This window comes from Corvus moneduloides, chromosome 3 (genome assembly GCF_009650955.1).
Source record: "Corvus moneduloides isolate bCorMon1 chromosome 3, bCorMon1.pri, whole genome shotgun sequence".
NCBI classification, from domain to species: Eukaryota; Metazoa; Chordata; class Aves; order Passeriformes; family Corvidae; genus Corvus; species Corvus moneduloides.
In genome coordinates, this window is record NC_045478.1 from 37,919,567 (window position 1) to 37,944,336 (window position 24,770).

Below are 24,770 nucleotides of genomic sequence, written 5' to 3' on the forward strand. Positions count from 1 at the left end.
ACCTGGGGCTCGAAGAGCCCTGAGGACGGGCGAGCAGCGAGTGAGCAGCGAGGCGCGGCAAGGACACAGCCCGCAGCCCCGGGCGGCCGCCTCGAGCCCTCCTTGCCCACGCCCAGCAGCTGCGGAGCACCTGCGGCGGCCGCGCCCAGCGGGCAGCCCGTGCCTGGCCGCGGACGGGTCACAGCCGGAGGCTCTCCGGGGCGGCGCGCACGCTGCGCGGTGTTCCCGGTGGCTCGCCCGCTCCCCGCCCCGCTCCCCGGCCCTCCTCCCGTGCCGCAGCCACCCCTTGCGGGGCCCGGCGGAGCGGCGCGCAGCCCCCGCGGGATGGGGGGGCTGTGGCCGTGGCTGTCGCTGTGGCTGTGCGCGGCGGAGGCGGCGGAGCTGCGGCTGACCCTGCTGCACACCAACGACGTGCACGCGCGGGTGGAGGCGCAGGGCGCGGGCCCGCGGCGCTGCGCGGCGGCAGAGCCGGGATGCTTCGGCGGCGTGGCGCGGAGAGCGGCGCGGGTGGCGGCGGAGCGGGCCGCGCACGGCAACGTGCTGCTGCTGGACGCCGGGGACCAGTACCAGGGCACCGTGTGGTTCTCCCGCTTCAAGGGCCGGGAGGCGGTCCACTTCATGAACCTCCTGCGCTACGATGCCATGGTAAAGCAGGCCGGGGGAAGAGGCTACCCCTCCCTCCCTCCCTCTCTCCCCTTGGGTGCTGGGTCTGTTCTTGCCTTTCCTCGCCCGCTGCCGGTCTTTCGCATTGCCGCCTCCTTCAGTGCGTAAAGCTGCATAAGAAAAGACTGTAGGTAATGCTAAAACTGTGGCCAAAAGTAGCTGGAAGGCAGGCGAGCACAGGGGAGGTGATGTGCTGGGTGGCGGGCTACCCGCCGAATTAAGTCGTGAGCTGGCCGCCCCACGGGCAGCCAGAAACCGGGAGATGATGGCAAGGCTACACAGAGTGATGCAATGGAAGAGCTCTCCTTGGGAGATGCAGGGGCTGGGGGCGGGCAAGGGGCTGGACGGGCTCTATTGGAGAGGTGTTGGCAAGCCATGGAAATCACCCCAGAAAAAGCTGGCCGAAGAGTCTGGCCTGAGACAGAGGAGTTAACTCTGCCTGAGGCTCGCAGCCTGTCCTGCCTCAGTCCTGCGGGAAGGGGACAGGTGGCACACGCTGTTAGTGCTATTTCTAAAGGTAGAGGTTTTTAGTTTTCATCTGTGCCACCCTGGTTGTGTCCAGTCCCGTCAGAGCTGCGGTCATGACCGAATATAAGGGGCTGTGTACAAACAGCCCAGAGACTGAAACAGCACATTAGTAAGGACGGTCTCTAATACTGTGCTAACCCTGCACCTTTACTCTGTCTCTTTTGGTCGTCGAAGTGATGAGAGGAAGGTAGAATTTGTGGCTGAGATTGCGGGATGTCACTCCATGTCCTGAAATCTTTTGTCTCAGGGCAGTGGCTTATTTTTCTTGTGTAAAACCCCAGAAAGGAGAGAGATTAATATGATGTTTGAGCATAACTGCCGTTTTGAGAGTTTTGGATATTTATTTATTTATTTGGATATTTAGTTGCTGTTTTGGATATTTATTTCATCCCAATTGACAACTTGAGGGGAAAATCTTCTGGGCATATCACATCCTCTGTCTTCATCTTTTTTGCTTTGTCTGGAAAGGACTGTGCTTTCCTTTCCAGGTGAAAATTACTTCACCTGTGTATTCCCTCTGCCTCAGAACAGCTGTGGAAGGGAAAGCTATGTCCCAGTGCACTTTCTTAGGCTAAACAGGAGACCGAGAGGTCTGTGGAGGATACTGCTCCCTCTTCACATGCCCTAGTGAACGGTTTTCTAATTGTGAAACTAGCATTAACAGGCTCGTTTCTCCCAATGGTGAGGGAGAGGAGTGTGTGCACTCAGGACTCATCCTCACTGAGAGCTGGGGAGCACTTTGGGATTCTGAAGTGCAGAAATAGCTTGAGGTGGTTTTTCCTTCCTTTCTTCACAAAGTTTTCTGCTGTCTGTCATTTTTCAGACTTGTGCTTGCTGGTGTAACTGGTTCATGGGCAGCCTGCGAGCATGCACAGTTCCTGATCATATCACAAGAAGAAATTTTTTCAGGCAGTGTTGAAGTAGTGTTCAGTCTTAGAAACGTGTTATGGAGGAAGCACCTGTTTTTGGAGACACCATGAGCTTTTTCATCAGAATAAGCTTTCAAAATAAACCCACCCCATACCAGATAGCCAGAGGCTTGTGCCAGACGTGAATGCCTTAGGTGAAGTAGTCAACCACTTGTTCTCTGTGGAGGTGCTGCTTATTATAATTTGAATAGAAGGTGACAGGATAGGCGCTAAACGTTCTGTAGCTTCTCAGTCTTGCTCTGCTACCAAAGAGCCCGAGGAACAGTTGCTGAGTGTTAGGCGGAGCTGAAGCATCTGTTTCTATTCTTCTGTCTGTGGACCATGGGGGGCCGTGCAGTGGGGATGGTGGCTGGGGGGGGGCACAGGGAGCAAGGTAAGAGCCGCACTGAGAAGGGTGAGCTAGTGTTTCTTTAAGCAAAATTTGGGAAGTCACATCCCTGACAGAAGGGGTGGGGATTATTGAAATGTTTAGAAGTGAGCTACAGGACTAGGATTACAAACAGGATGGAGGGAGCATGAGTCATTAAAGTTGTTACAGGATGCGGGCAGGAGCCATAGGAGGATTTAGGACAGTCTGGAAGCATTAGAGGTTTGCTCCACAAATAGGAGAAATTTCTTTTTTTAAGTTTACCTTTTTCTCATTTATACTTGCTATCACCTCCAGTCTGTTTTCTCCTGTTTCATTGCCTTCCGAAATTTTTCATGGCACCAGCCTTTTTGTCTGGTGTAATTAAGACTGAAATCCAAGTTACATACCTCGAAGACAGTATTTGGAGGGATGATGGAAGTTTTCTAGCTTTACTTTTAAGTTGCATCCTTCTGTTAATTTGTATCCTGATTTTGAAATATTTTTAGACTTGCTCCTTGTGGAAAAGAGGATTATATAATCACATGCTGTGTGCCTGAATATTCTGTGTATTCCCCCTTGTGATTTACACTTATGCTGGCCAACGGATTCAGATTTGGTGAAGGGATATTGCACAGGTACAGAGTCCTAGGAGCTCTGGGTGTAAGGGTAGTTAGGCAGAGTATTAGGAACCCAAAATGGTCCACATCTCCCCTCCCTTACATCAAAAATAAAACTGTATTATTAGCCACCAGTGATTTCTCATGAACAACTTTGTAACCACCCACACCATGGGAAAAGTTTTGATTAAAGTTAGTGTCCTAATGGACATGAAATAATCCAAATGCAAGACGCAAAGCCAAAAGAAACAAGCTTTCCTAACTGGTTGGTTGGGTTATGGTTTTGGTTTTTTCCCCAACAAGCTGGTGGCAGTTACACCCAATTCAATTTCTTAATTCATTTGCAACCTTTTTTATTGGGGTTTAATTGCATATTTAGGAGGAACAGAAGGCATGTGCACCAGCCAAGAGGAAAAAGCTTGTTACCATTCTGATATACTCTACCACTCCACAGACATCTTTTCAGAACATCCAGACAGCATCAAAATGAATGTAATTTTTTTTTCTTTATTAGTATTTTTTTTTACAGCAAATTAGATTGCAGTTAGAATACAGTTAGAAGTGGAACATAGTTGGAGTGCATTGTGTGTTCCCAAGTCAGGATTCTTTCAGAGATAGTTCTTAGTTCTTCTGGAAAAGTGCTGCAGCAGCATGCAAACAATTTGGCTCTTTCCCAAGGGTATGGGTAGTGTTCTCACCGGTGTCAGCAGGAGCAGATGATTTCCAATGCAAGTTAGTGCTGATATCCTGAAATTTCCACAGAGCCATTGACTACCTGCCTGTGAGGATAAAAGGAGTCGAGAGTCTTTGTCTGTCCCAAAAGAAAGACACTGCTAATCAATTAATTGAAAATACTGAGCTCCCATGCCTGTGGTGGCTTCAAGGTCCTGCTTGGTTTGGAACATGACCAGGGTTAATACATCCATTTGGAGAATAAAAGTTGGAGCAAGCACAGCTGGGTGTGTGGGTCGTTTAAGTAGAACAGAAGGATATATAAGCCTTCTGAGATGATGAATGCAGCCTCCCCCACTTAATCTCAGAATGAAATTAAGAGCACACTTTTGCCTGGAAGAGTTGGCCCATTGGCTTTAATACCTCTTATGTGCTTTTCTCAGCTGCAACCTAAAACCTCGTATGAACTTATTATGTACCAGCTTACACAAGTATTGTGTTTCTGTGGATACATCTTTTCCTTCCCTAACGCTTAAATATGCTACAAAGTCCTTGCGTGTCACCTGTGGAGGTTTTGCTGGCTTATCGCCAAACTTTCAGGCACAGGCGTGTGGCAACACAGGCTGAGCATGAAAAATGGGCAAGTAGGAGAAATTTTCCTTCAGGTAAGTCCCTTTTCTGCTTAACCAGCCTGGAAAAACCAAACATTCATCATCTGGCTGGTATTACCTTGCTAATAAATAAACTGGACTGCTCATTTCGTGTGGCAGTCTTGATGCTTCATGGCGCTGAGTGTGTACCCGCCTGTGTGCACACACCCACTATGGATGGTCTGAGGGGATTCTCTCTAGCTGATAAACATTAGGTAATGTTAAATAGGCAGGTAGTGATATCAATGATGGATAGAAAGTTGTATTTTCTTGTTGCATGTTAAAGCACAGAAAAATCTTTACTAAATGCAAAATAAGTATGTTTTTAAAACTGTAGTCCAAGCACAAAGCTCTTAAAATGCACTTTTTATTTAAAGATAACAAATATTGTCATTGATATTTAGCATTTTCTTTAGTATTTAAACAATGTATTTTCCATACACAAAATATATGTTTTCCTTTGTGGTTATTGTTAATCCTCTTTTTTAGAGCTACAGGATGTAAAATGAGTGGGTTTTGATCTGGTACACAGTCACAAACAGTTAGGTTTTGGATTTTGACTTTCACATCTGTATTCACGTAAGAGAGTCTGAAAAACGAAAACCTACATGTAAAAAGAAAAATAACCCAACCACTTCTGTGTTCATGAGAAACAGGAATGTGTTGGTTTAGACAAGTTAGGGTTGTCTTTCATAGAACATAGACTTTGTTTTCTCAAACATACCATGCATATAACTTATAAGTCTATTTACAGTGAATATTTGAGGCAGGGTCTCATATTTTCTTCTTGCTTTTCACAGGCTTTGGGTAACCATGAGTTTGATGAAGGTGTGAGTGGATTATTGGATCCTCTTCTTAAAAATGCAAATTTTACAGTCCTGAGTGCAAATATTAAAGGGCGAACTCCATTAGGAAATGAAATGATGAAGTATGTTCATCCTTTTAAAATAGTTCGTTTTGACTCAGAATCAGTTGGAATTGTTGGCTATACTACAAAGGAAACTTCTTTTCTTTCACAGCCAGGTATGTTTTCTTTAGTATGTAAGTTTATGTCCTTTGTTACTATTTTGTTACTTGCCTACTTTTTTAAATCCAACGATGAATGTTTTCAGCTGAAAAGTGGGAAGTCTGTTGTTTTATCAGTATTTACTATTCAACTTTGCCTGATTTTTAACCTTAAAAAGTCTTGCTAACATTACAACCCATTTTCATACAGACCTGGACCATATTTAAGACTATCAGAAAGTCAGTGAGATTGCAGAAGAGCTCAGAGGTTGTTGGGATTTTTATTCTTGCCTGGGTTTTTTAAGTTATATTCCATGTTACTTTATTGTTATTTATCCATTTAAACAAAAGTTAAAACATGAATACAACTTGTCTCTAGCATGAAGCGTGACATTTCTCTGTGTGTTGAAATTTTGTTCTTGGATGTCTCCATGCTAAAAAACAAGGAGAGGTTCATACTTGTTTTTGAAGCAAAAGTTGCCCAAGACATTTTTGGCCTCTCAAAGTATTTGCAGAAATTAGACTACAGAAGGAACACCCATTCAGCTTTTACCACAGTTGCTTCATTCATGAGTAAAATTAGAATTGATGAGGAAAAAGGCTTCTCAATTTCGGACGATTTTTTCCAGCATTTCAGGAGGTTTGGTTTGGTGAGGGTTTTGTTTGGGTTTGGTTGTTTTAGTAAAATAAAATGGTCTACTAGAATGAGAAACACATTTAAATCAGCTATAGGAGATATGAGTCACTGCCCGCTCAGAGCTCAGGCCACATGTGACAAAACCAGAGTTTCTTCCCTGGGTTTTGCAGTTACAGATGCTCTAAGCACTAGTTTAAAACACTAGTTTAAAACATTGAAAAGGGACTTCATATTATTATTTCCCTTTGTATCGCTTAGTAATACAGAAATAGTGCATTGTTTTCCTCACAAGAGGAATATTCAATACTTTGAGGAAGTATTAGAATATAAAACTATTCCTTCTGTGTTTTTTAATTCCAGTGCTGTATGTTTAACCTGTCTAGAAATGGACATCTGAGGTCTGAATAGACTTATTGATCTCACTTCTATTTTGCAGTGATGTGGTTTTGGATTCCTGTCTTTTTTTTCCCCCAACAGAAAAGAAAATTGATCTGTATTTTGTGTAGGCAGTAGAATTTTACCTGTGCCTGAGGACGTGAGGGTAGATATCATCTGATGTCATGCTAAGTTTGAATAAGGACCGTCACTGTTGTCCTCCATTAGGGATTAATAAAATCTGCTGCTGCTCTTCTTCCAAACACCTGTGTTGGGGCAGTGAGATCATCAAAGTAACTTGCTTGCAAATAAATACACCAGGTTAAAATCCAGATAGTGTCGGAGAGATTCTATGAAGCATTTGAATACATTTCCAATAACATTTAGACATCATATCCAATGCCTCAGTATGCTGAGACATTGTAAGAGACCACAGCTAAAAAAAAAAGCAGTGTTAAAAGGCAAGTCTTGTTAGCTCCATAGATGGAGCTGAAACACCCCTAAGGAATTATATCCCACAGTGTAACTGAGCAAAAAGCAGAGCAAATTCTAACAGCAACATTTGTAGTGGTCAGCGTTTTTACAGTTTTCTGCTTTGCCTTCTCAGCATATGGAGGAACATTTGGAAGCTTTGGAAATGTGAGCTCAGGACACGTTAATATAATTCAGTGACTATATTTTGCCCATGACCTAGCAATCCTTCAGACTGGTAAAATCATGGCAGACATGGGTTGATGGCTAAATAGTTATCAACCTCGTCCTTATTTTCAGTTAATAAGGGACCTTGCAAATTTTCAGCACCTTGCTTATCTCTACACATTTCTTCCAGATGATTTTGTTTTCTCTGCCTCTGTGTGCTTTGGCATGCTCTACACTCCTAGGGCATTCTCAAGGCAAACAGGAAGCTTGAGAATGCTGAAACATGAATTCCTACATTACTGCCTTCTGTGGAAGTATTTTGTGAGTGTGATTTCTTCCATTATTAAATCTGAATAACTTCTACCCAACTATGAAATTACAACTCATACTTTTCATAGTCTGCTTAAAAAAGGTTATCAACAGACTCGAAAACAGTATAAAGTCCTTAAATCTCAGTGTTTCCACTGGGAAGGACCAACTAATCTCTGCTGAAAGTACTGTTGATGTTGCTGTTTGGAAACCATAGGGATGGGGAACACATTTATAGATTACAGCCAGATTGGCCACATTATAGATTGGCAGTTTTTCTGGAGTTCTCTGTTTTGCTATGTACAGCTGTCTCAGCTGAGTGCTCAGCGGATTTTTCCATGTCCTGCAAGAGTTGCTCATAACTTGGCACATAGACACAGTTATCTGTGTATTTGCTTGGAACTGATAATCACAAGGCCATCTTTCTACTCTATGGTGGTTCCAGCCCACTTGCTTTAGTTCTGTAGTGTTGTTTGGTCCATTGTATTTTTGTATAAAGTGTAAACCCAAACCTACTTACTCTGTAACCCTACAGGCAGCAAAATATTTACTAAAACTATGAACTTGGCAGAGTTTTCTAAAATGGAATTTTAAATTGTATTTATTCCACTTTATTCTGGCTATCTTGCACAATATTTTTAGCAGGCAGCCAGTTCTTTTTCCTTGTTTAGTTGTAGCAGTTTGAATGTTTTTTCTGAAACTCTACCTCATCTAAAGAGAGAATAGTATGCTACATCAGCTTAATACCTTGAAAGAGAAGTGAAATACTGACAAGAGCAGTAAGTTGGTCATTTTGATTCAGATTGTTTTGAAAAATGCACAGATGAGTGCTATGCAGTTTATTGCTTTTTGCCTGGTTTCTTACAGAGTTGAACACTGTGTCAGTGCTCTTACAGTCCCCCACTGCATAACTTTCAAACCTGCTGGCCCATTTCATCTCAGTTACAACTACTCAGGTGACTAGGATGCAAAGCTATGCCATGACTAGGCCATGGAGAAAGGGGTGTGAGAAGCCCCTGCAGCCCCAAGCAGAATTCCCTTTGTGAGGGCAAGGTAGACAGCAGGAGATCAGTGGGTGGGTGGGTGGGTGGGTTGGCAGTGGGATGACCCATCTGAGCTCTGGTGTCTGCCTGTCCTGACATAACAGTCAGGAGAGGGATGGGCTTACCTGCATGGGACAGGCTTTGTTTTTCCCTTCATTATGAAAGCAGGTTGGTTTGGTTTAATACCTTTTCTCTACAACTGCCTGAAAGAAGGGTGTAGCAAGGTGGGGAACAGCATCCTTGTCCTAAGTAACAACTGACAGGTCAAGAGGAAATGCCCCCAAAGTTTTGCCAGGGGAGGTTTACATTGGATTTTAGGAAAGAGTTCTCCTTGGAAAGGGTTGCCAAGCACTGGAACAGACTGCCTAGGGAAGTGCTGGAGTCACCATCCCTGGGGGTGTAGATGTAGCACTTAGGGACACTGTTTTAGTGGTGGACTTGGCAGTGTGGGGTTAATGGTTGGACTCTACGAACTTTGAGGCATTTTCCAGCCTAAAGGATTCTATGATTCTGTAGGCTGAAGATTAATAATAATATGTCTTCAATGTGTGGTGCATTTGTAGGCTGCAGTGGTGCAGAGGGACACCAGAGCTGGTGCTGATGGGGAGCATTTGGTTGTCATGGGCCACCTGGCTACATGCCATGGGAGAAGTTAGCCCACAGGCATCTGCATGCTGGCACAGCTTGTCAGTGGCCCGTTCCCTCTCTTTGTTTCAAGAGCTCAGCTCTCTTTGCAGAACTGGTCCCCACACCGTGGGATGCAGCTGGTCCATGGTGCTGAGAGGAGCACGTGAAGAGCCTGCGCTCAGGGATCGTTTCTTACACTTCCCTTTCTGCCAGCAGCTCTGCATCAGGCCCAGCTGCTGTCAAACGCAAGGATGTACAAAGAGGGGCTGAAGCCAGTGGCTCCCTTCAGCAGTCTTCCACTGGTGTAAGGGAGTTTATAGAGAAGACAGGGGCAGACACTTCCCAGAGGGGAAGAGAAAGGACAAGAAACAATGGGCTCAAGCAGTACCACAGGAAATTATGGGGGGACGTAATGAAAAAATTTGTCATGATAAGCATGGTTAAGCCATTAAACAGGTTTCCCAGAGAGGCTGGAATTTCAGCTTGCTCAGACTAGATCCTGAGCATCCTCATTTGGCTTTCAGTTCCTGCTTTGAGTGGGTTTTGGAGTACATGGCTCTGGGAGGTCTCTTCCAACCTCAATTAACTTTTGACTCTGATTCTGAGAAGAGGTCCACAGGAAGATAATGGGGGGATGCACTGAACAATTCACTCTGCAGCGTGCAGTACAGAGATTCCCTCTGGCACAAACAGAACTATTCAATGGGTGTGGCGGTGAACCAATTTATGTAACCCCTTTTATCTCTTCCATTGTAGCAGCTTCCTCCTCATTTCCTGAAACATTTTGCAGTGGATTGTGAATTCGTTTCACTCCTCCCTTTGTTATGAAATCTTTCTACTTTAAAGGCATATTTCAAAATGGTTTGATCAAAAAACTCTGCAGGAAGGAGAGGAATTAGGTAGAGGAGGAGTTGGTAGAAAAGTTACTCAGTTGTCTTTACCAGAAGGTCCAAGTTTATGGTTGGTTGAATCTGTCCTTAAACTCTATTCTTAAAACTTTGTCAGAGAAATTAGCCTCTTACATAGGAAGTCCTTTTGTGCAACCCGAACCGCCGTGCCCAGGGTAAGAACACCTGTTATTCTAGTGCTCATGTAACTGTTTGTCACATTAGAGTAATTTCTGCAGGCACAGAAAATTTGCAGAAAGATGGTCAGTTTCCCAACATTCTTGTCCAGAAAAGGTTCCTCCTTTCCAGACTTTCCGTTCTTCATGCTGTTGTTTCAGGATGGTATCTCACATGTGTGCTGTGCTGTATTGGTGTGACTGAGAGTGGCTCACATTAGGTGAGATAATTAACATAAAAAGGCAATTCAGAGTTTGGTGGGGGACTTTGAAGAAGCTGCTGTTTAAAGCCTTTGGGAGGGGAGACAAAGGAAAGAACAAGATGAGTGTGGAGTAAAAAGAAAGAGAGATTTAACCTGGGAGAAGATAGAAGGTCTTAAAGAAATGCAGTTTGGGAAGACAAAACCTTTGTAATAGAATACAAGTGTTTAGATGCAAACGCTGACACATTTCATTTCCTTTCTCTAGTTAAATAATAAAAGCCATTCAATTTTTGATCCTACAATTGGTGTCACTGAATTTTTTAATGGAATTATTACTTATTTAATCTAGGCAAGTACATACAGCTTGTTGCAGAAATGTTTTATTAGTCTAAGCACACTGATGCTCCTGAGAGACTGAAGAACATCAACTCAGATCAAGAGCTTGAACCAGCTAAGGATATTTGAAAGGCTCTGCCATTCAAAGTTCTGTTAATTATACAGACTGGTATCTGATACCAACTACCTTTTTTTTAAACTACCAATTAAGGTACTTTGTAAGTAAATTATTTTCTTTTCTTTTTTTTTTTTTTTTTAAAGGGGATAATATGATCTTTGAAGATGAAATTGAAGCATTGCAACTACAAGTGAATAAACTTACTGCTATGGGAGTGAACAAAATAATTGCACTAGGACATTCTGGTTTTACCGTGGACAAAAATATTGCCCAGAAAGTGAAAGGAGTGGATGTTGTGATTGGAGGACATACAAATACGTTTCTCTATACAGGTATTTTACTTCCTACTAAAATATTGCTTCTAAAACTAAGCTGAAACTGTTTGTCTTTAAACTCAAGAGAACTTTCACCAATGTAGTTTACTGCTGGCTGCACTCAGCTGGGTTCGTAGCTGGTATGTGTCCATAACTTCCGTGGAAGAAACCAATTCAAAACAGACTGTGCACACCAAGTACTGTGACTCACTAAGAGGTTCCATAATGCTGGATGTTCCAGGTGGTCTATACAAAGTGGAGAAGAGGAACAAAAGTAGTAACACTGGTAAATCACTGCTAAACATACTGTACCTCTTTCAAGCTCGTGCCTATAAAGGAGTAAATTAGTTGTCTACTTTTAAACATGTATGTGACTTAACCTGAAAAATCAGTCATAGAATACTTCAAAACTGCTGCCGGTGTTGATTTTCTCTGTAATCTGATTCTTTAGGTCTCCATTTAGCCTGCCATGAAAATACTTTCCCCAAGTTTCATCTGTTTATTTCAATCCCTCTTTTAATCTCTGCTTTATTCTTCTTTTCTCTAGAGGCAGATGTCATTCAAGAGATAAACATTGCTGATCTGATTTCTCCTGCACTAGTGCTACTTTAGGCAACACTTACCATCAGCAGCTTCTCCAATGCTGTTACCTTCCCCAGAGTGTAAGGACACAAGTAAAAGAGAGACTGGTTTTTTGTTCTGTTTGATTGAATTTTTAAAGTTCTTTAAATTTAGCAGAAACTTTAACAACTGGTTGAGACTATAATGGGAACTTCCTGTAATTTTCAGAAAAATTTCCTATGTGCCCTAGTCACAGGGATAACATTATGTACCCTAGGAACTTAACCACTTAAAAGGTTTGCACTGTCCATCATCCCCTCCTCTCCCTATTCATCTCCTCTCTTTCTCACACCTTTTTTGTCTTATCTGGACTCTCACCTTTTGTTATCTCACTTGTTAAAAAGAAACAATTGCATGCCACAGTTATACACTGAGCAGATCAGAATATCTCTTGAATTTGGCCTCAGGGAGTAACTTTGATGACTAAACTGGAAGCACAAAGCATTTACACACCTACCTACAAGTCAGAGCTCACAAACACTTTGCATAGAGGTGCAGCAGAGAAGTAGCCAAACTGGAACAAACAACAGGACAGACCATCCCAATACCACATGTCTAAGTGACTGAGGGGACTGGTTGAGGGGGATTAGCCTGTGGAGACACTTTACTCAGATCTGCCCGTGTTTCCCACCAGCTTGCAGCTCAGGGACTCCCCAAGCCAGAAGTGGTGTCTTGATATTTACTGGCTCCATCTCCTCTTGGCTACCTTCAACTTCCACAACAGCCTCTAGCAGGGCATTCCAACACTGCCCTACACAGCCTGCACATCCCACAGAGACCTTGCTCTTGTCTTGGGGTGCAGCCTGCAATTTTATTGAATTATTTTTGAGATGGGGAAAAACAAGGATGGATTCCATATTCAAAGTGTGCATTCACTGTGGGTGTTTACACAGTGGAATCCATATTCTTTTGCACATTGTCAGTCAGTGCCTGTAGAGAGCTTGTGCCTCATAGTGGTAGCTATAGTAGTCAAAATACTTTATTGGGTGTGATCCAAAGAGGTGCCACTTGTCACAGTTTGGAATCATGATGTGAAGTGCTGCAGGAGCTGACACATCTGAGTTCACCTCCTGTCTAAATCTGTAGGAGTTCACAAGCACACCTCTTGTCATCCCAGAGAGTAGCCTGCTGTCAGACTAGACTGTGTCAAGCTGTTCCACCCCTCCCCATTTGAAGCTGTCCAAGATTCACAAGGCCAGAGAGAGCACACAGTATGAGAATCTGCAGCCTTTGGGTTAAAGATCTCAGCTGAGAATGAGTTCTGGTTGCTTTTCCAAGGGCTCTATTGTTTTGATAAAACAAGACTGTCTTACTTTTTTTGTTAATACTGGCAAGGTGAGAAAAATTTAAAAAGAAGTCGTATCTGGGGGAGATACACCAAAAATATCTATTTAGTCAAAATATGATTTCTGACGGAATGGGGTCTGAGCATATAATTTTTATCCCAAGTGCTGTGAAGCATGTACTCACCCATTCAGGAGTACCATGAGTGCATTTGTGAACCATGTCATGTTGAGTCAAAGCCATCAGTCAACATTCACAGAGAAATAGCTGCATCTGGGGAGGTGATTTCACTGCAGAGTAAAACATCTGATTTGAAATGTCTTAGTGCATGTCTCGATGCATATATTGAGCTTATAAGCTCTCACTCAAATCAAGAGGTGTAATCAATAACTAGCAGCAGAATGTGGGAGAATGTTTCAGCTCAGTATAAGTGGAGAAGTAAGAGCTGTTCAGCCTGTTCTGTCTGTCACGGAAGTTTAGAGACATACTGCCCATGAGAGAAATCTTAGTGTAAGGATTTCATTTTGGACTAGTCCAACCTGTCTCTAAGACATTTGCCAATCCCTGGTTTATCCACAGGTTATAATGCAAATATTGTCCTGACTTGTTCAGGTGTGCATTTGATTTGTAGAACTGATTCAAACAGCAGTGGTAGTTTTGGATTAGAGCAGTTTAATTTCTGTTTTTCATCAGAACTGATGTTCTGAAAATATAGTGTGTTGGCTAAAACAGGGTAAGAGGATAGGAAAGTGTTACAGGTTCTTTAGTCACCCAGTATGAGTTTGTGCATTTGTAATGAAACAGCTTTCATGCCTTGACTGATCATGAATTCTAGTGCTGTGTTCTTTGGGGTAAGATGCACTGAATAGTCTTTGCATTTTGGAAGGAACACACCTCTCTTGCAAGGGCAAGACGTCACAGTGATAATTAATCCTGCAAGGAAGTATCAGTATCAGAAAGTATTTCTTTAGAAAGCAAGAAATGAGTAAGACTCTGGACAAGCACTTAACCACACACAGCTGATATAAACTAAAATAATGCCTAGAAAGAATAACTTTCTAATGTTCTGTTCATTTGAGGACTAAAGAAGGGCAAGAAATCAAAACTGATTCCTTTTTCAGTTCAGAAACCCCAAAGCCACTTTTGTATGCATAAATCCTGCAGAACCCTCATAAGCTACAGGATTCCTTAAATTCTTCCCCAAATAAATGAATAGTAAAGTGGCACTCCAAGGAACGAACTCTGTTGGCCTGGCTGAAAGTAGAAAAGCTAGTTCTGTGGTAAGTTTGGTTCAGCTTGCAGTTTGTTGTGGCTCTTCTCCCTGGAGAATAGGAGGGATTAGAGAGGAACGTGAATCATATCAGAGTTCTAGAAGGAATATTTATTATGCTGCTTATCCTAGGATTTAATATTTCGTAAACAACTGTAAATGGAAGGAAACAAGTTGTTCTGTGAGCTGTGGAAGTGAACAGCCTGCTTTCCTGTGGATCCATGTCCTCTGCACCTGCTCCCCTGTGCCCCTGCCTTGCCAGCACCCCAGCGCTCACCCAGCACCTGGATGGGAAAGGCACCACCTTTGGGACAGGAGTAAGGAGCAGGCTCTGAGTGAGCTCTGTCACACAGCACATGATGGCTCTTGGAGCTACCCAACCTTGGTCTTGCAGTGGGGTAGAAATAATGACAGGAATAACAGCCGGGAGAGATACTACTGAGATAATACTGTCACTAGGCAGATAACGTCAAGGAGACACAGAGAAGGCTGGTACCCTTGAGGCAAGAGCTGTGCTGTGCAGTTCCAGTTTTCTTTGCCACTTTCTGTCCTGTATGGTTTCTAAATCTTGTGGTAGCCTATGCCAATTGAGCTCTCTCTTTTTTTCTGCCAGTGCCTTGCCTTAATCTGTTTCCAAGTCCTCCATCTAGTCACCTTTCAGACTTTGCAGGTCGATAGTCGTTTTAAATCCATAACTACACGGCTTCAATGCTTAATGAAGTTTGGTTTTGCGGAGAGTTTGCAGCCTCTCTGGAATTTTGGAGGCTGTTTAGTATAGTGAAAAAAAAAGTCAGCTGGCTGTATGTACAAATTCACAGTACTGCTTGTAGGTATTCTATGTGCTTATTAACAGTAAAAATACTTTAGACTCTTTCAGGTCAAGAAGTCTGATGTATGATTTACTAAGATTCTTACTTTCTATCTGATGCAGAATAATGTAGTATGAAGGCTCAACAATAAACTTTTCATCCAGTGGCTGGAATGTTTGCATTATTGAGGGGTTTAGATTGCATAATTGGAATGAAAAGTTGTTTTGTTGCTGTTGTGATGTGATGTCATGGTGGAGTGTGCTGTCATAACTTAAAAAACACTGTGGTAGTTATGTGGGCTCGTGTGCTGAAAACAACATTGTCTGTTATGAGATAACTGAGCAACCAAATGTGTGCTTGTCATCCGGTACAGTCATGGCTGTTTCTATCCTATCTGTGTTTTTTAAGGCTGAGAAACATTTCAAATGTCACTGTAGGAATTCCTTGAGCTGAAGACCCACTTTTCATGTTTGTTCTGTGCAGGCACCCCACCCTCTACTGAACTGCCAGCTGGCCCGTATCCATTCATGGTTGACTCAGATGATGGGAGGAAGGTGCCAGTTGTACAAGCTTATGCTTATGGAAAATATCTTGGTTGCTTAAATGTTACATTTGACAAGAAAGGAAATGTAGTTGAAGCCGTTGGAAACCCCATTCTGCTGGACAGCAGTATTCCTGAAGGTATGTGGACTAGGCACTTGAGTTTGCCTGCAGCACTCTGCTACAATTCAAGTCTTGTCATGTTAAATACAAGGTCTGAATAAGAATTCAGCTTTCTTTCTGAGGTTGCTGTTCTCTTCTGTGTAGGGTTCAGGCTCTGTTACAGTTGAATATGTACATATTCAGAGTGGTTTTTTATCTATTTAAAATCCCTGAAAGTCGTTTTGTAAGAATTCGGTGGTACAATACCTTACCACTTTGTAGAACCTGCTTTAGCTAGTCCTGTAATTGTGATTTAAAAGATTATGAGGTCTAATTTACACTGTTTTGCCAGAGGCTGGGTTCTTCAGACCAGAGTTCAGAGCAATACAGGAAAGTGGAAATGTTCCAGGAAAAACTTGAAGTACCCTGCCAACTACTCTGCTAACGTGCAAATATAATATACAAACCCAAGAGTTCTTGTATGCAGTGCTAACTGCGTTCAAGTTTTAACTCTGAAACATTTAAACAAGTGGGAGGAGGCGAGTCTGTCACTTTTTGTTTGTAACTCCATCTGAGATCTGTGAACTGTTTTTTTGTCAGTTCTGTAATTACCCAGGGCTGGTTTTCTAATCTCTGTTTCTTCATGCTTGCTGCATGAAGTTCTGAGCTTTTATCAGACTTTCTAGGTTCTACCTGAGTACTTGTAAAACAAATAATTTAAAAATTATTTGTTCATAGATATTTACTGTGTTATTCTCAGTGACCTATTAATGTAGTGAGATGATGTAAAGAGACTTTACATTCTCTCTCTGAAGTCAGTAAAAATGAAAATTCAGATACATTGGTGGTATAATTTTATAAATGTTGTTCTTGCTGACAGGTGGGGGAAAATTGATTAAAATTAATAGCTGATATAAAATAGTTGTGACATCTCTCTGCATATCCAAGTATCTTTGGGGTTTTTTCTGAAATAATTAAGTTTTCACCCAAGAGACAGATTTGCATAGAGAATTTCTATAAAGGGCTTATTCCTTGACATTGATATTTGAGCTAGTTTTCCTTTCAGCACAACGTTAAAGAGAGGGGAAAAAATTATGTCAAAGACCAATCTCGCTTGTATATTAAAAATTCTCTCACCTGTCAAGGTAGGTACTAGAAACCCCATCAGTCAGAGGTTAGAACAGGGCTGGGCAAAAGTAGAGAGGAGATAACCTTGATGTGGCACAGGACTGGCTTATTCCCTTCATTGTCCTGTCCTGCCTTCTCCCATGACAGGCTTTTTTTGAAGTGAGTATAGTTGCCATGTTGCTTGAGACACTGTTAGGAAAAGTGTAACCTTTTAGAATCCCTAATGTTTTTTTCCCTAAGGTTTGTATTCACTGAAGTGTCATTAATATGAGATATGTATGATGCTTATTTTACACTTTTATATTACTTTACAGATGAGCACATTAAGGAAGAAGTGGAAAAATGGAGAGAAAACCTGGGGAATTATTCTGAAGAGATTGGAAAAACTAGTGTTTACCTGAATGGTACAAGTCAAGCATGCCGTTTCCAGGAATGTAACATGGGAAATTTGCTTTGTGATGCTGTGGTAAGATGTTTCCACCACAGGTAGCAATTACATCTAAGGGTTACTCCAGAGCTATCCAGATCCACACTATCAGCACACGGGCTCTGTGCCTGCTTTTCAAAAGTGCAACATCCAGCGTGTCCCTAGAGAGACCTGGCAGAAGTATAAGGAATGTTGCTGCAGAGAGTAGGGAGCAGTTTATCCTTTGTACATAGCCTCACAGAGAGGACGGCTTTTTCACAGCTTGCTTTGAGGCTGCACTTTTAAGAGCTATGGCAGTCTGATCTAAGAGCCCATTCCTCAAGCAAGGAGGAGAGCTCAGCTCCCATGCCCCTCCTGCTAATTGGCCCCTGCTCACAGCACTCACCCTCTGTCCTCTCATTACTCACTGGGCTTTGCTGTCTCTTCACTGGCACAGAAAACAAATCTGCGTTATTTTCTGTCAAGCTACTGACAAGAATTGTCCCCCTGAAGGGCTCAGAAGGTGCCAGCTGAAGCAAGGAGAGAGTGGGAAAGGCCAGACACCCAGCTGGGCACAGAACACTGCAGCCCAGAAGGAGCCACCAGCCCCTGCTGTGTTCTGACAGGCACTACTGGGCTTTAAGTGTCACGTAACTCCAGAAAAGTCTTTTTACAAGAAGTCACTTCCAATTTTTAAACTTCCTAAGTTTTACTGCTCTCCAGCAGCACCATTTCATTTAAGTGTTTCAGGGAAAAACACTCACTAATGTGACTGTTTCCAGAAAATTAACTTTCCCATAAAGTTAAGTGACAATTAATAATACTGAGTTTTCACTTAGATATGTCCCCAAAGCTATTTATCTAGTCCATGTTATTGCTCTTATTGTAGTCCTTAAAATAATTCTTAGTTCATGGGCTAATTTCCTAATCAGATTAATGTTTGGGAATTCTGCATACAGTTCTCCTAGAATTGCAGCATGCTTTTTTTTTTCTGCTAGACTTCTTAATATCTTTATTTGAAAAAATGTGAACAAATGCTTTGGCACTTTTCAACCTTACAGAAAGTAACCTTGTAATCTCTCAGAAGTCTGTCGATTTTCTTGCTGTACATTTTGTCTTAGGGGGGTCAATTTCTATTTTAGTTAAATCAATGTCTCGAGACAGCCACCTGCAGTCATCAGTAGATACATAGATTTCTCTTCACGTTGCCTTGCCAGTTCTATACGTGCTTTCCGGTGCGCTGACACGTGGCCAGAGGTATGAAGGTAAAAAATAGACCTGCCTGTTCCATGAGCTTTAATATTTAGAGTTGTCCTGAGAAACAGAGAGATTAAGAATTGCAGAAGCCTGACTGAATGTTTGTGCTGGGTCAAAACAGAGGTCCATTGAGTTCAGTGATGCATCTCAAACAGGAGCCCAAAATCTCAGAATAAAAGGTTGACAGGCCTAGACAGAATTTTACAAAGGACTTTAAAGGGACTCAGATGTGAAAAGGCTGTGAAATTGATAACAGCACTGTGTGAGCTCCTCTTTTAAGCTGCCTCAGCTCAGGGCTGGGAAGTTGCAATCCTTTGATTATGATTTGCAAACCTAAGCGTGGATCTGGCCTCAGGGCATAACTTTGATGACTGAGCTGGAGGCACAAAGCATTTACATAGCTGCAAGTCAGAGGTCACAAACACTTCACATAGGGGTGCAGCAGAGCAGTGACCCACCTGGAACAGATGACAGCATCATTCATACCAAAGTTTTGTCTAAAGAGTGACAGAGTGGGGATGGTAGGGGAACAGCATATTTCCGGGCAAGCCTGTGGAGTTGCTGTACTCAGATCTGTCCATGTCTTCCACCAGCTTGCAGCTCAGGGATTCCCCATGGCAAAAGTGGTCTCTTGACATTTACTGGCTCAACTGCAACTTGTGGGGAGGGCAAGAAAGAACAACAGGGAGAGAGAGGGAGAAGGGGAGGGAGACAGCAGGGATTAGCTCCCACAGAGTGGCTCCACTGCCCTTTGCTGGCCTCCAGCCTTCCCAGCAGCTGGTGGCGGGGCTTTCCACCACAGACCTGCACACCCTGCAGAGACCTTGGTCTTGCTGGTGTGCAGCATGCTGCTGCCCACTGCCTGCATAACTGCTGGAAGTCAAGGGGTTCTTGCACTGGAACATTTACTCCCTGTCCACCCTCACACCACTCATGATTTTATAGCCTTCTCGAATATTTCCTTCTATTATCTCTTCTCACAGAAGCTTTTCTGTGTCTTTGACCATCCTGGTCACCCCTTTCTGAATTTTTCAGGTTTTTTGTCATTCTTGAAATGAGAAAACACACAGATTCCTCCCCAGCCTCCACATGCCCTTCTTCATTTTATAGGCTTCTGTCATGTGCTTCTGGTACTGCTCTCTCTGCGAGAGTGAAGAGTCCTGACCACAGTCATTCCAGTATGGAACCAGTTCATCCTTTCTATTATCCTAGGTCATTTTCTCAGCCTTTTCCTGTTCCACTAAGTTATTTCTGAGGATTAACACTGGAGGCTTATTGTCCTTATTTAACCAATAAATAGCTGGTCTCCATTGTCTTTACTACTATAAGGATGCCACAAGCAAATAGTATCCTGTCCTTGCATTTTGTCAGAGCCTCGCCACTGAACTGCTGAGGACACACTGCTGTGCAGAGTAGACTTTCTGATCTAGTATGCCTGTTTCCTGTTCTTCCACTGTTCTACATCTTTCTTGTTAGCCAAGACCATTCCAAATATTTAAAACAAACCACAGAGAAGCTGAAAAAACTTAATTCCCTGCAACATGATTAATTTATGCTTTCCCAAAGTGATTTTAATGAACAAAAATATTTAAGGTCCTCTTCACTTCCCGGTTCTCTAAATATGCTTAAATCGTTTGTCTTTATCACAGTCATTGAAATCAAAAATCACCTTTCCTTTGTTTAGGTGGCCTGCCTTGGCCATGCCATAGACACACAGACTAGGGCAGAGTCCAAGAGTTCATTACAGTAAAAGGCAAATATTTTTCATGTTAAGAATTTTAAAAAATGAAATACTTGCTTGGGTTTTTTAATAACTAAGTATTTTAAAATGGGGCTGAAGAGAATGTCAAAAAACCCCAAAACCTTTCTGTCTCCTTTCAGTCTCAGATTGTATTTGGTGTAAATTTCCAGAGCCTGTAATAAGTGACGATAAAATCTGTTTAAACATTTTCCTTTGGTAGCTTTATGAGAATGTCGGGTGTCCGGATAAAAAGACGTGGAACCATGTTTCAATGTGCATCCTGAATGGAGGTGGGATACGGTCACCCATTGATGAGCAGACCACTAATGGTACGTAAAATTACCAGCTGAATAACAACTTTATCAGGAAGAGGGAATCAAGTTATGCCAGCCTGAACACAGTTAGGTATGGGCTTGTTTTGACGGGGTTTGCACAATGATTACAAGCGATTTCAAACTTTCTCAAATGGTTATCCATCATTTGAGCACAACTGCACTCAGGCTGACATTGATAGAAGTCTCTAGCATTGTTTGTACACAATGCTTTTTATAATTTCCCTCTCTCCTTGCTGCCTTGGAACAAAGAAAGGTCTCCTGCTGTACAGGGTCATCCGCTATGGTCGCTGTGAGCCTTCTGTAATCTGCTGTAGAGTAAGTAAATTCTGGGTTTTTCTGAATGCTAAGGTTTTAGTTTTTATTTTCCTGATACCACATAAATGCAACTTGAAAACAAACAGCTTTCTCAGTTTGGCTAAATCTTTCTGTACGACTAGGAGTAAATCTTAATCAACTGCAAAAATTGCCTGACGTAGTATGAATAGCTGTGTTTCTTCTTAGGTTGGTGGTTTGTCATGTCTTTTAGTAGCTTTTGCTATTGTTTGAATAGCAATACATGCAGTTACATCAAATTCTGATTTATTGGTCTTGATACTTGCTGGACGATAAAAGATGCAGGTTCTTTGGGACAAAATATGTGATTCTCACCCCTACCAGCCCTCATTTTCTTAAACTGTATTTTCCATGATCCTTGTCAAAAACTGATGTTAAACAATCCTAAAATAATTCTGTAAACAACAACAGCAAAAAAAAAAACCCAAAACCAAAATCAAGAAGTGAACAAAGTCTCTTTCCCCCAGGTAGCATTACTATGGAAGATTTGCTGTCTGTTTTGCCATTTGGAGGTCGTTTTGATATGGTGACATTAAAAGGCTCCACGCTGAAAGAAGCTTTTGAGCACAGTGTGAGGAGATATGGAAGAGGAAGTGGAGAGCTGCTGCAGGTTGGAGGTACATTTTCTTCTTTCCTCTTCCCAGTTTTCCAAAACAGTCATCCCTCCTGTTGGCCTTATTACACTGGAAGCCTTCTTTTAAGAATGGAATGCCAAGCTGGCCATACATCCTCACCCTGTGCCTCTCACGTGCCACCCAGCAGACGCTGTTTATCCCTGATAATATGTATGTTTGCCTGAGCCACTGCAGCACACAGGCCATCGCCGTTCCCTTCAGCAGAGACAGTGTTCCCAACCTTCCCGAACCCGTAATGGCATCAGTTGAACACTGCAATTAGCTGTAACAAACTTCAGGTTTTAGCTCTTAACTGGCAGCCTACCTGAAATGCCAAACTGGATAGATGTGCTGAATTTCAGTTTATCAGAATAATTTTGTGCAATTCTCTAATGATTGATGACAGCTTTAGAGTTTGTCAGAGTGGGCTATGGAATTGCTCCAGTGACTTTCTAAATATTTTATGGATGAACAGTTAATATTAAAAATCTATTCATATCTTTAATTGCAGCTGCCTATATGTTTATCCAGATGTGCATTAGGCTACAGTTATGTTTATTCCTGGTCTCTCTGTCATATAGTGCAGATTGTATTGTTTAGTTAGCAGAAGAGCTAAACTTCAAGGGCAGGGGCTGATGCATTCCCTCCCTCCATGCCTCTCCTCCCACAGACCCCGACTATGTGATCCCTCACATGCCACAGACACAATCCATGCCTCGCACTTTCACCTGTAATTTACCACATTCTTAGGTACCTCTAAGGTAAAAGCCCCGCTTACTGCCTTCTTGCAGAAAAAGAAGACAACCAGTAGCTCTGTAAAAGGGTTCAGGATGGAAGATCCAGAGCAGGAAGAGCACCAAGATTGGAAGAGCCTCCGTGCTTTGAACAAGCTTGGTGGCTTCCTTGTCTGCAGTTCTTGGCCAAGCCAGGGGCTTGGCTCTCTCCTGGCCTTGATCAAGGAAGGCTCACAATGAGAAGTGCTGCTTCTCCTACAGTGCGGAGAAACTGCAGCGTACAGCCCTGGTCTGGCTTTCCTTTTTCAGGACAGTGCCTATTATCCAGAATAGCTACCAAGTTAGGCTGGCTGGCTGGCCTTAAAAAAAGTCATTTCAGCCAGCAGGCCAGGGGAATGAGAAAGCATGTGACTACAGAAATAAGGGGAGGTATTTTTATCTTGCAGTATTCCAATCCCATGACTAGTAATTTCCTTCTGTGGAGTAGTGATGAGAGCAGACAATCAGATAAGTAAATGAGGTGGGACAGTGCAATTCTTAAAAACAGTCAGAAATTCTTACTCCTCTTGAATGTTCTTGCATAAATTTGAGTAGTGTGCAAAGAACACAAGACATTAACTGGTGTAATTCAGAATGATACAACTCTTGATCATAGGAAGTAATGCAAAGAATATCTGAAGATGAGGGAGAATGCTGCTTCTGGCCCTGTGTGTTCAACATGCACTGTACTAAGTGGCATTCCAATGTGTATTTTTGTAGGCATCCACGTGGTCTATGATCTCTCCAGAGCCCCAGGAAGCAGAGTTGTTAGCTTAGAAGTGCTTTGCACAGCCTGCAGAGTCCCAGCCTATGTCCCACTCCAGATGGATGAAATATACAACGTGACTCTGCCATCCTATATGTTATTTGGAGGAGATGGCTACAGTATGCTGAAAGACAAAAATCTGGGATACAGTAAAGGTAAGGGGGATACAGTCCAGGTAAGTATGGGCACTAACAGGGTAGAGCCTGGCAGATGCAGAAAACATTTGTTTGTTTGTTTGTTTGTTTAGGTGAACCTGATATTGAGGTTGTTTCCCGCTACCTCCAGAGAATGAAGAGAGTTTACCCAGCAGTTGAAGGTCGAATAAAATTTTCTTCTGGAAGTTTTATCCAAGCAAGTCTCACCCTGATCTCTGTATTGTTCACTGTAACATTCTTGCACACTTGATTTTTTTTTGAGGAATACAGGAGAGATGATACTAATGAAGGGAAAAGAGAACTGTTCTCTTCTGTTACACCTTACAATGACTGAGCAGTGAGGTTGCTGCATGTCAGCAGCGAGCAGCCCCCATCAGGCAAGGGGGCAGAACCCATGACTTCTCTTGGTACCTGCAATTTGGCTTGAGGTGTCAAGAAGCAAAGTTGCAGTGAATAGTTACTGCTCAATCATAAAACAATGACAGACTGAAAGGGGGTATTATAAATTGTCAAATTCTTTTAGCTGCTTTAGATAGTGAGTTAACAACCTGATCCCAGCAATGTAAACAAGCTTCTAGAAATGGATTTATTACAGATGTATATTCCTTTCTTTGATCTCCACTCAGGGTTAAGGTACTCAATCTCTCTACTTTGCTTCCAGTCCTATTTATCACACCTACACGAATGCCTGAAAGAATGGATTAAACTCAGTGCCATTAAAATCATGAGGTCTATTTAAAATGCAATTTTAAAAAGTTTTTGTTTTACTTTTCAAAAAGAAACATCACACTTATATTTTCCATTAATAAAGGATGCAATAAAAGCTTGACTTAATTTTTATCAATTTTAACAGATTCGGTATTCTTTACTCTTAAATAATGATCAGTTTGGGGACTGTATCTAGAGTGAGAACACAATCTATGACTGTATTTCACAGAGCTATGCTCAATTTTGTACCTCTTCCAAAGAACAAAGCACAGGACTCCTGCCTTTATTCTGTATTAGTCACATTCCAAGAAAATGTCTGATACAGGCATTGACTCCTGCAGCACTTTCAGCATCCTTGGGAAATAGTCAGGTAATGAGGCTTTTTACAGCATAACCTGGCTTTATGATAACTGTGATTAAACCTCTTCTATGGGAAGGCTGTGTTTAAAAAAATAGTTGTAAGAGACAGGCTAATGAGTATGTAATCAGATTAAATGCTAAGTGTACATTGCTAATGCTTTATCAAGAAATGACTGCTTACAAATGAGGGCAAAATAATCATTATTTTTCTAAGATCATTGGGAATTTTGATGTCACCATGTTTCAGAGTTGTTTAATGCTGTTTTAAACTGATTCTCAGTGTTCTGAATAAACCTGCTGTTTTTCTGGAAAGCTTACTACACTCTTTTTCAACACTGAAGCTACTTGCCTCTTCCATTCACTGCACCTGCAGATTTCAAGGAAAAGGTGCATTAAGATAAACATTCAGTATGTTGAAATTTCAAGACCTCGTTCATTTTCACATCCATTCAAGGGCTGTGCATGAAAAGGTCTGGATTACACAGCTGTAT

At 42.3% G+C, this 24,770-nt stretch overlaps 1 protein-coding gene across 1 annotated transcript; it reads left to right on the forward strand.

Annotated features, from left to right (window-relative positions):
* Positions 1-214: 214 nt before the first annotated feature.
* Positions 215-24,591, forward strand: NT5E (5'-nucleotidase ecto). Its single transcript, XM_032104992.1, has 9 exons — positions 215-645; positions 5,209-5,431; positions 10,907-11,095; positions 15,545-15,742; positions 17,146-17,297; positions 20,456-20,564; positions 21,371-21,520; positions 23,011-23,211; positions 23,304-24,591. Exons 1-9 carry the CDS (start codon positions 325-327, stop codon positions 23,459-23,461), a joined length of 1,701 nt encoding a protein of 566 aa, XP_031960883.1. The 5' UTR covers positions 215-324; the 3' UTR covers positions 23,462-24,591.
* The last annotated feature ends 179 nt before the right edge of the window (positions 24,592-24,770 follow it).

Bases quoted from the DNA above. Each gene is read 5' to 3' on its own strand.
- NT5E (XM_032104992.1), top strand. From the start codon at position 325: ATGGGGGGGCTGTGGCCGTGGCTGTCGCTGTGGCTGTGCGCGGCGGAG. The intron at 11,096-15,544 runs GTATTTTACTTC...TGTTCTGTGCAG, and splicing joins AAATACGTTTCTCTATACAG to GCACCCCACCCTCTACTGAA. The intron at 20,565-21,370 runs GTACGTAAAATT...TCTTTCCCCCAG, and splicing joins TGATGAGCAGACCACTAATG to GTAGCATTACTATGGAAGAT.